We start from the raw sequence: 10,000 nt of genomic DNA on the forward strand, positions 1-10,000 counted from the left end.
TATTTCGCTTTCCTTTAATGAAAAACATGAAGCGTGTTTGTTAGATGCAAATCAGTTCAATAACCTTCTACGTGTGAAACGTACTGCAAGAACATCCTGCGAATTTTTCGTTGTTTCATAGAGGTAAAAAGAATCCTAAGCATAACCTAACTGACATTCAAAAACCTCAGCGAAGATGATATGATAAAATGGTTAAGTAAATATGATAGTGAAGAACAGTTAGATGCAGCGTGAATTACGGCATAAAACAAATCGGGAAAAGTGCTGACCTTGTTGCATAAAAAAAAACCCCTAACCTACAGCACGCAGTAACTAAAAAACAAATAGTATATACACCTATACACAGATAGGTATGTATGTATATACCTACGCATTATGCATATATTCTAATGAAAGTATATGAGTAAGCCGTTTCCCTTTCGTGCATTAACTTCGATGAACGTGGAAGAAAAAGAAAGCGCAAGTCGAGCTACCATCCTTTTGGCTCATCTATAATGGGGCTAAACTAACATAAACGACGGAACGGTGGATAAAGATGATTTGCCCTGACCGAAAAGCAGAAATGAGAAGTGGACAAAAATAAGGAACACGAGTTGTAACGTATTAACGCTAAGTCAACTTTATGGAACGCGAGTAAGAGCGCAAACGGTGCAAGAAAAATAACGAAACTAACCTAGAAACACATGGCGCGCGTGTTCCGTCATTCCTTCATGTGCGATTCTGTCTTTTTACAGGACAAAATGATGGTAACCAGTGGGGGCGTTGCTTGCATTGGGTTGATTTTCGATCGCATCCGACTAGGGACGGCCACGGCCGTATGGATAAGACTTGAACGCAGTCCATGTTTGGTGAGATAGATAATGTTACGGGAGATTTTGTGTTGAAGGTGCAAACTGGTTCAGCTTTGCTGCATTAAACTATCCATTTCTGTTAAAACCATAGGCATTCGTGGTTTCACAGAACCAAGTGCTCACGTGTCAGCATCACAGGATTCAGATCGAATTGCAGGTCCACAATCCACAGAGTATATTGTGGTTTGTTGATATCTTACCGTGATTAACATGAACTAAAAGTTTGTCCTAGAATATTGATCACTTGAGCCAAGTGGAAATGTGTCTTTAAACCGGATTTTTTGTGTTTACTTTTCACATTATCAACGACACCAGGCGCTTGTTTTTAAGAGAAGAACTCAGCCTCATCAACGATTAGACACATTGATTTGAGGGAATGGGATAAGGAGGATTGAAATTTGTTTAATGCAGTTTCTATACATGAAAGCTACTACAAAATAATGTTGCCTATCTAATACATCCGCGAACTATATGTATTTATGCTATAGAGATGTAGATGCATTAGTGGCATGTTCAGAGCAGCTTCTTTGGACGCACCAATAATCAGGTCCGCATGTTTGTGTGGGATAATGGCTTTCCTAGTCAAAGGGGCCGTTAAAGTTGTCTAGTTATTTCGATCGCACGCGTGGGGTTCACTGTTGCCTGTTTTTTGTAAATGGCATCCACTGGAAGGCGCATGGTAAACGGCCAACAAAGAAAACAGAATCAGTGGATGCAACTTTTCCCAAGGGATGAAATGGAACTGTACATTGATTGCACTGGATGGCAAAACCCCCCGGGGGTATAGTGTTTTCCTTTGCAGTTTGGTGCACTGAAACGGACTGCAAACATGATTTCACATCCACGCATAATAAGCACACTTTTTATGCCATCTTTCTTTTATTTAAATATCTCCTTGAGCATGGGTATGTGTTTTGATAAAAAGTAATTATATTTAACGAAGAATAAACAGTGAAATGAAGGAAACCATTTTTATACAGCTGAAAAATGTTCTCATTCGTGAAGGCGGCTATCAAGGAAAGAAACATTGAAGTCAAGCCGTCCCGGAATACGGCACCGTTCCAGGTGCTCGAGAATCCAATGCCTGCGGTTTATATCACCGATTATACACAAAGGATCGATCTAAGCGTTTACGCATTACATAATGTATTTTTTAAAGAAAATCGCATTTTCCGGAGGGCCGGAACAGCCTTACGATGTGAGCGTTGGCGCGGTGTCTAGATTGGTCGCTTGTTTCGAGGCTCCAGCCTCCAGCATCCTTAATTCTTCGGCTTGTCTGGCGGGCTTGATCACAGTAAAATACCGGTACACGCGTACTCCCAGCATATAGCTGCCGTAAAGGGTTAGTCCCATGCAGGTGTAAACTACGCCCCGGTGCATTCGGTCCAGTAGCGCATTTTTGGCTTGTCGCTTCATAGTGCTACAGCGAGTCTAGGATGAAACAATTGCCATCTAATAATGCTTCGTATTTAAAGGGCTTTAAAAAACTTACCAAATCTTCAAAATCTTGTTGCTGCAGAAATATTCAAGAAAACAAACCCGATTGGCCTCCACCAAGGTACTTTAAAAAGACAGGTAGCTTTATCCAGAACAAATCCCCGATTTATTTTAGAAAAAACTTCAGAGTTTGACATTCACGGGATGGTGGGATGTTTACTTCGGGAACGCTCTTTTCGGAGCTGTTTTCGCTTTTCTGTGGTATTACGACAGTTAAAATTCACGAAAAGTGGCACGAAAGTTAAAGTTTATGCAAATATTCTCAAAATTCTTCCTAGTGTTATCGGTCCGTAGGTCTTGCCACCCAGCCTAGAACAAGAGCTAGCTAGCGTTCCTGGACCGTGCTCACTCGCTGTAAAACACAACTCGGTCGCTCGAATGATCTTAAATACAAAGATGAATCATTTAAACATTCGAAAAAGAGTGAAATCAGGTACTTTCCCTGATAAAACCACCAAACTTGCCCATATCTTCTTCTTCTTCTTCTTGAAACTCACGTGGATTTGTTGATAAAAGCGCCCTGCTATGAATGTCAAACAAATTCAAAATGGTGACCTGTCAAAGCGGTTAAGATGCTACCTGTCTTTTTAAAGTACCTTGGCCCAAGGTACTTTAAAAAGACAGGTAGCTTTATCCAGAACAAATCCCCGATTTTATTTTAGAAAAAACTTCAGAGTTTGACATTCACGGGATGGTGGGATGTTTACTTCGGGAACGCTCTTTTCGGAGCTGTTTTCGCTTTTCTGTGGTATTACGACAGTTCAAATTCACGAAAAGTGGCACGAAAGTTAAAGTTTATGCAAATATTCTCAAAATTCTTCCTAGTGTTATCGGTCCGTAGGTCTTGCCACCCAGCCTAGAACAAGAGCTAGCTAGCGTTCCTGGACCGTGCTCACTCGCTGTAAAACACAACTCGGTCGCTCGAATGATCTTAAATCGAGAGATGAATCATTTAAACATCCGAAAAAGAGTGAAATCAGGTACTTTCCTTGATAAAACCACCAAACTTGCCCATATCTTCTTCTTCTTCTTCTTGAAACTCACGTATTTTTGTTTATAAAAGCGCCCTCCTATGAATGTCAAACAAATTCAAAATGGTGACCTGTCAAAACGGTTAAGATGCTACCTGTCTTTTTAAAGTACCTTGCCTTGGCCTCCACCTCCAAAAGGTGTGTGGCGTAGCTGTCAAAAATAAATTGTGGCGTAATATTTGAATTATGGTGTAAATTGTTTCGGTAACTTTTTTGGGTTTCTCATGAATTATAAGGAGTTTTAAGCATTATTTAGATGAATAATAAAGTATATTGTGTTTCGATTCAGTTAAATCTATATCAAGGCAAAATCGCACCTCTCTCTCTCTCTCTCTCTCTCTCTCTCTCTAAATCGACCCTCTCTTTCTAATGCTTCTTGGCTATGTGGGTAAACACCGGCTGGCGAAATCAAAGCGCTAATTTCGTGGTTTGCTGCGATTGTGTACCTGGAATCAGGGAAAATTGTTCCGGGATTCGCGTCGTGATTTTTATTTGGTTAGCCTTTCCGGTAAGTAAGCTAACCTTTAAAACGCTACAATCACATAGGCTTCTCAGAAACCACTTTTGGAAATCTGCTGCTCTAGCGAAATCTGATCCGTTTCGCGCGTTCTGCGAACTTCGATTCCAGCCTCTAACTCTGCAGAAGTATTTTGTAGGTTATTTGCAAGCGTTCCTTTTGCATTTTGAGGTGCAGCGAAGACCATGTGGGACGACGAATGTTGGGATGATGTGACGGACGCACAGCCTGCGCCCAAGAAAGTCACCCCTGCTCCTGTGAGCTCCTACGAGCCACCTCGATACTCGGAACCGCGATCTAACCACCGTCAGGATCGTGATTCGAGGTATGGCGGAGATAGAAGAGCAGGCGGTGGTCGCTCCGGAGGCGGCGGAGGTGGAGGTGCTGGATCATATCGGGGCCGCAACGACGACGCAGGAACCGACAGTGTCACCATACCTATTCCGGGCAATATGGTGGCAAAGGTGATCGGAAGAGGCGGCTCCACGGTCCGGCAGATGCGTGAAGAAAGCGGAGCAAGGATCGATGTTGGTAAGATTCGCTGCTGACTGGTTTTTCCCCCTAAATAAACGGTGTGTTTGTTTGTTTTAATGCACAGATAATGCCGACGGTCAGGGTACGGTACGAATATCCGGAGGAGCACGTGAGGTGGAAGCGGCCCGAAAGGCGCTCGACGATTTGCTAAACTCATCCAGCTACGGATCAGAAAGCGGTGGACAGCGGCACGGCCAGGGTGGAAACTCGCGTTATCGTGACTCTCACCGATCCGATTCTTCGCGAGGCGGTTGGTCGCAACCGAGCCGAGAGTACGAGCGATCGTCCTCGTCGTCGTATTCAAGACACGGCACAACGTACAGTAACGACACGGAGGACGACGACAAGTTCGAGATTATCGACTGGAACGCGCTGAACAAAGCGTCCGACGAGGCATCGCGTGAACGATGGGCCAAGTGTCCGCCGCTGACGAAGGTGTTCTATCAGGAGCTGGAAGAGGTTGCTAGTATGGCACCGGCCGAGGTGGCTGCCTTTCGCGCACAAAACAACAACATCGTTGTCGATCGGACGTTTAAGAACGAGAACGGTGAAAACGGACGACCGATACCGAATCCGGTGCAAACCTTTGCTCAGGCGTTTGGTAACTATCCGGATTTGATGGAGGAGCTGCGCAAGCAAGGCTTCACCAAACCGTCGCCGATTCAATCGCAAGGCTGGCCTGTACTGTTGCTGGGTGAAGATATGATTGGTATTGCGCAGACAGGTACCGGAAAGACACTGGCCTTCCTGCTGCCTGCCTTTATTCACATCGAAGGACAATCGACACCGCGCTCGGAGCGCGGCGGACCCAATGTGCTCGTACTGGCACCGACACGTGAGCTGGCACTGCAAATCGAAAAGGAGGTCAGCAAGTACCAGTTTCGCGACATTAAAGCCGTCTGTCTGTACGGTGGCGGCGATAGGCGTGCGCAGATGAACGTTGTGCGATCCGGAGTCGAGATCATTATAGCGACACCGGGCCGACTGAACGATCTCGTGCAAGAGGGCGTGGTGAACGTATCCAGCATCACGTACCTGGTACTGGATGAAGCCGATCGCATGCTGGACATGGGCTTCGAGCCACAGATTCGCAAGGTGCTGCTCGATATCCGACCCGATCGACAGACGGTCATGACGAGTGCAACGTGGCCCGATGGAGTGCGCCGACTAGCGCAAAGCTACATGCACGATCCGATACAGGTGTACGTCGGAACGCTCGATCTGGCTGCCGTACACACTGTCACCCAGCACATCGAATGTCTTGACGAGGAGGATAAGTACCATCGAATCATGAAGTTCGTGAAGCAGATGGAACCGAAGGACAAGGTGATCATATTCTGCGGCAAAAAGACCCGTGCCGACGATCTGTCTTCCGAGTTCGTGCTGAACGATATTGGCTGCCAGTCGATACACGGTAATCGCGAGCAGGCGGACCGGGAGCAGGCACTGGAAGATATCAAGAAGGGAACGGTACGGATCTTGATAGCGACCGATGTTGCCTCCCGAGGGCTTGACATAGAGGATATCACACACGTCGTAAATTACGATTTCCCGCGCAACATCGAAGAGTATGTCCATCGAGTGGGACGTACGGGACGCGCTGGCCGTACCGGTACGTCGCTCAGCTTCGTTACTCGCTCCGATTGGGCTGTGGCCGCCGAGTTAATCAAGATTCTGGAGGAAGCCCAGCAGGAGGTACCGGACGAGATTCGCGACATGGCGGCCCGGTTTGCGGCGAAGAAGGAGCGCAATGATCGTGATCGCCGAGGTGGTGGTGGCGGTGGTGGGCGATTCGGGGGTGGTGGTGGTGGCGGCGGCGGCGGGCGATTCGGGGGTGGTGGTGGTGGCGGCGGTGGTAACAACCGGCGTTGGTAATTTCATTGCTTCCATTCCTTTTTTACTTTTTCTCTCTATTGACATCCTTCGTATTTGATCAACAATTTCCAAACCCGAATCTTATTCCAAACGTAGTTACCAAACATGTATTTTGCCACGATGGTAGCATACGGAGGAGAACTGCTGTGAGTAGGGTTAGATTAGGATTGGTAGCTCGGCTACTTGGATTCCAGAAGTAGCACTGTTGCGTTATGCGATGAACTGATGAAACGAAAAGTGCCTTGGTTGTGAACTGTTCTGGAAAGGAGGCTCTGTTGAAAACGGCAAACGATGCGTTTAACGAAAGGCTGTTCGTTTCTAATTGAATTTTGCCCACCAAATAAGCAAGTTAATTTTGTGTAATCGTAAGTAGAATCGACGTAAGTAAATAAAAAAAAACAGAAAAAAAAATAATGCATTTTCCATCGTTCATTGTTGTGTTGGCTTATGAAATTCTCGCAAAATCAAGGCGGACTTATGAACTAAAGCAGCAATTCTGCACGCGGCGCAACGATGACGGAAAGTATAGACATGGTTACCATACCAACTTAACAGCATAGCCATTGCGATTGGTTTCATCCGGTGCATCCGGGTTATTAATGTCCGCCACACCAGTGATGTTTCCTTAAAACTTAAACCGATTTTCTTAAACGAAGCCTGCTCACTCGCACCGGCTCTACAGTTTGTTCCGAAGGCTAACACCGATCCCGGAAGACTAAATTTGTTTCGAAATGCTGCGCTCCCTCGCTCCCTATATGGAAGCCACGGCCTTCTTTGCCGCCTCATCTAGATCTACGGCGGATTGAATCTTCAGGCCCGATTGTTCGAGGATTTTCTTAGCCGCCGTTACATTGGTACCCTCGAGGCGCACAATCAGCGGTACTTTCAGGTTCATCGATTTCGTTGCACTGACGATCCCGTTGGCAATCGTGGCACAGTTTACGATGCCACCGAACACGTTCACCAGGATCGCTTTGACGTTCTCGTCCGAGGTAAGAATTTGAAAGGCCTTCAGCACCTGATCCTCCTTCACGTTACCACCCACGTCGAGAAAATTGGCCGGACTGCCACCGTTCAGCTTGATAATGTCCATCGTGGCCATGGCAAGACCGGCCCCATTCACCAGACATCCAATGTTGCCCTCCATGGCGATGTAGTTCAGGTTGTACTTTGACGCTTCGATCTCCTTCGGATCCGTGTCCTCGTGCACCTCCATCGCGAAGATATCCTTCTGCCGGAACTGAGCATTATCGTCGAAGTTCAGCTTCGCGTCGACAGAAATGACGCGCCCATCGTCCGTCTCGGCCAGTGGATTAATTTCAATCTGAACGGCGTCCACCTTGGTGAACAGGTGGTACAGTTTGACGATTTGATCGGCCGCCCGCTCAAGCAGCGGTCCACGGAACTCGAGGAAGCGGGCCACTTCGAGCGATTGCTCGCGCGTAATACCGGCCGTAATATCGATCGGTAGGGTTTTGATTTTGTCGGGTGTTTCTTCCGCGACGGCTTCAATGTCCACGCCACCGGCTGGGGAAGCGATCAGTACCGGTCCATTGTGCTGCCGGTCCATCACGATCGAAAGGTACGTTTCACGCACGATATTAATGCTGTCAGCTACCATGACCTTCTTCACCAGGATGCCATCCTTGGGCGTTTGCTTCGTGATCAACCGGTGGCCCACCATCTTTTCCACCAGCGGGATGACCTGCGAACGACTAAAATAAAGGAAAGGTGCCATGAGCAAAGATAAACCGCAGTATGGCATTCGACGCCTCCATAAGCCTCTTTGAACTTACTCTTTGGTAATGTGTACTCCACCCTTGAATCCATTATCGAAGTGTCCCTTTCCTCGTCCTCCAGCCAGAATCTGGGCCTTGATGACGTACTCGTTTACGTCTGCGAATGGAAGGCGAACATGGTAACGGTTTGCAACAATCGATCGCGTGCGTGTATGTTCTACTCACTGAAATCCTTTAGCACATCGGCATCCTGTTTGCCTTCGAGAATGCGAAAGTTCTGTATCGCTACGCCACTCTCTTCCAGCAGCTTTTTGCTTTGATATTCCAGTAAATTCAGATACCGCTTAGGAATGGACAGACCCTACAAGGCGAGATAGCATTCACGGTGAAAATAGGTTTTGCTTCTTACTTCTTGGCCTCGAGATTGCCAAGGGGTGGAAGATTGCGAAAGAGAAGACTGTATAAACATCCTCATGCAAAACATCTACTTACCGACCGCTGCTGCTGCTGCTGTTTTGCCAAACGGGAGCAGACTTTAGACAACGAGGCCAACATACTTGATAGGGAGGAGGGCGGCGGGTAGTGTGTTCTCTTATCGCGTCTGCTCGTTGTTGATACGGCAGCGTGTATATGCTTTCGGGATCCTGGTGGACGCTGGACTGATGATCTTGCCGTTCTGTTTGGGACACGGGACGATGGTTGAATGAGGTAGCTCTGAGATTAGATTGCGGTCGGCAATGGCTTGGCTATACGATGCGACTGTGATTGCTCGTGATCGTTCGCCGATTGTTTCGTGTTGTTCCAGCGGTGGCACAACTTAACAAACCAGCTGGATGTGAATGAAACCACCACTAGTAATTTAGAGACGCCTTTAGGGGTTTGCCATGTGCTCTGCTGGCCGGCGAGTTCAAAAATGCCTGCTGATTACGACATCAAAACGTGCGTCTGCCGGTTGGGAGGCCACCTTCATTTCACAGTCACACATTTTCGATCAGTTCCATTTTCTACTAACCTTTTCTTTACATTTCCCAGCACTATCTCACCAATAATGTGGTTTACAGTGATCTTGAGAACAGAAATTAATTGATAAAAAGTTCACAAAAATTGCTGGTGCAAATCAAAACAATTAACATGCCGGGCGAGGGATGATTCAAAGTGTCGTGCAATAATAATTGCCGAACAGATAGAATATTTGCATTGCTATGGGGACAATGCCTTGCTAACTATCGATAACTGGGCATTCCAATTCTCGAAAGCAGTTTCTACTTAATAAAATTTGTGTAAATTTGACCAAAAACCAGATTTTTGTGGTGTCTTTCCCTTATCTTTGCCCGTACACAACCCCTCATACGATGGGTATGTATCAAGTCGGTTTAGGAACGTGTAGTTGTACTTTTGTTTTAACTGATTATTTCTTAACGGTCCTCTACATGACTTCTTCTAACTGAAGAACCATTTTTGAAACGTGATCTGCATGGATCATGAATTCGTTGAGGATTTTCAGGAATATCAACTCGTGATTACCTTTATGATTGCTAATTGAAGGACATCGAACATTCTAAATTGAAAGCAACAGTATTTAAACTTTGCACGCCGTTATGATGAACCAGGAGTTCTAGAACACTCGATTCAAAGTTCCATTGCGAGTTCAGTAATACCACGATAAGATAGTGTCTGAAATCTTATCGTAGAGTGATGATGCTTTTTAGCTTTCCGCAGTTGACCAGAGGAGACCAGAAGGGACAGAGTATGGTTTTTTTGCTCTTCATTCGATTAGGAGCACAAAGAAAACCACAAGCTCGACATCGCCAAACCCACCATGTTGGATACTATATGGCACTTTCTAGATCTCTTGTAGCTTGTGCTAGCCAAATTTCTTTCAATAACACCAAATCGATAACAAACCACACAGATTTACAGCAAGCGAGGTCCTTCAAGTTTATTAGAAGATATTCA

The 10,000-nt window shown here is 46.2% G+C and overlaps 5 protein-coding genes across 13 annotated transcripts in view; 2 read left to right on the forward strand and 3 right to left on the reverse strand.

The window, feature by feature from the left end:
* LOC125948631 (cdc42 homolog) overlaps positions 1 to 1,822 on the forward strand; it is a 4,740-nt gene extending 2,918 nt beyond the window's left edge. For all 7 annotated transcript variants that reach the window (XM_049674888.1, XM_049674886.1, XM_049674889.1 and 4 more), the window contains exon 5: positions 1 to 1,822. This exon is cut by the window's left edge and continues 281 nt beyond it. The gene's annotated coding sequence lies outside the window, so the exon portion shown is untranslated.
* On the reverse strand, positions 1,760 to 2,410 carry LOC125948649 (uncharacterized). Its single transcript, XM_049674915.1, has 2 exons — positions 2,344 to 2,410; positions 1,760 to 2,282 (listed from the first exon to the last, which is right to left on the reverse strand). The coding sequence occupies exon 2, from the start codon at positions 2,265 to 2,267 to the stop codon at positions 2,043 to 2,045; it is 225 nt and encodes a 74-aa protein (XP_049530872.1). The 5' UTR covers positions 2,268 to 2,282; positions 2,344 to 2,410; the 3' UTR covers positions 1,760 to 2,042.
* A 1,398-nt stretch (positions 2,411 to 3,808) lies between these two features.
* On the forward strand, positions 3,809 to 6,697 carry LOC125948542 (probable ATP-dependent RNA helicase DDX43). The gene is made up of 3 exons (XM_049674731.1): positions 3,809 to 3,887; positions 4,036 to 4,427; positions 4,495 to 6,697. The coding sequence occupies exons 2-3, from the start codon at positions 4,082 to 4,084 to the stop codon at positions 6,303 to 6,305; spliced, it is 2,157 nt and encodes a 718-aa protein (XP_049530688.1). The 5' UTR covers positions 3,809 to 3,887; positions 4,036 to 4,081; the 3' UTR covers positions 6,306 to 6,697.
* Positions 6,698 to 6,874: 177 nt separating this feature from the next.
* LOC125948585 (succinate--CoA ligase [GDP-forming] subunit beta, mitochondrial) lies at positions 6,875 to 9,347 on the reverse strand. 2 transcript variants are annotated; one of them, XM_049674802.1, is made up of 5 exons: positions 9,057 to 9,347; positions 8,537 to 8,720; positions 8,270 to 8,405; positions 8,102 to 8,201; positions 6,875 to 8,020 (listed from the first exon to the last, which is right to left on the reverse strand). In XM_049674802.1, exons 2-5 carry the CDS (start codon positions 8,597 to 8,599, stop codon positions 7,057 to 7,059), a joined length of 1,263 nt encoding a protein of 420 aa, XP_049530759.1. In that variant the 5' UTR covers positions 8,600 to 8,720; positions 9,057 to 9,347; the 3' UTR covers positions 6,875 to 7,056. The 2 variants fall into 2 exon arrangements, with proteins under 2 accessions (XP_049530759.1, XP_049530758.1); XM_049674801.1 differs by having other exon boundaries at positions 8,537 to 8,989.
* A 616-nt stretch (positions 9,348 to 9,963) lies between these two features.
* Positions 9,964 to 10,000, reverse strand: part of LOC125948583 (tyrosine-protein phosphatase vhp-1) — a 28,559-nt gene continuing 28,522 nt past the window's right edge. For both annotated transcript variants that reach the window (XM_049674798.1, XM_049674799.1), the window contains exon 4: positions 9,964 to 10,000. This exon is cut by the window's right edge and continues 2,653 nt beyond it. The gene's annotated coding sequence lies outside the window, so the exon portion shown is untranslated.

The sequence above is a fragment of the Anopheles darlingi genome, chromosome 2, assembly GCF_943734745.1.
Source record: "Anopheles darlingi chromosome 2, idAnoDarlMG_H_01, whole genome shotgun sequence".
In the NCBI taxonomy this organism is placed as follows: Eukaryota; Metazoa; Arthropoda; class Insecta; order Diptera; family Culicidae; genus Anopheles; species Anopheles darlingi.

Coding starts and splice junctions, on each gene's coding strand:
- LOC125948649 (XM_049674915.1), bottom strand. CDS start 2,267: ATGAAGCGACAAGCCAAAAATGCGCTACTGGACCGAATGCACCGGGGC.
- LOC125948542 (XM_049674731.1), top strand. CDS start 4,082: ATGTGGGACGACGAATGTTGGGATGATGTGACGGACGCACAGCCTGCG. Junction 4,428..4,494: donor CGGAGCAAGGATCGATGTTG/GTAAGATTCGCT, acceptor TTTAATGCACAG/ATAATGCCGACGGTCAGGGT.
- LOC125948585 (XM_049674802.1), bottom strand. CDS start 8,599: ATGTTGGCCTCGTTGTCTAAAGTCTGCTCCCGTTTGGCAAAACAGCAG. Junction 8,202..8,269: donor CGATGTGCTAAAGGATTTCA/GTGAGTAGAACA, acceptor TTCCATTCGCAG/ACGTAAACGAGTACGTCATC. Junction 8,021..8,101: donor GGAGTACACATTACCAAAGA/GTAAGTTCAAAG, acceptor CCTTTATTTTAG/TCGTTCGCAGGTCATCCCGC.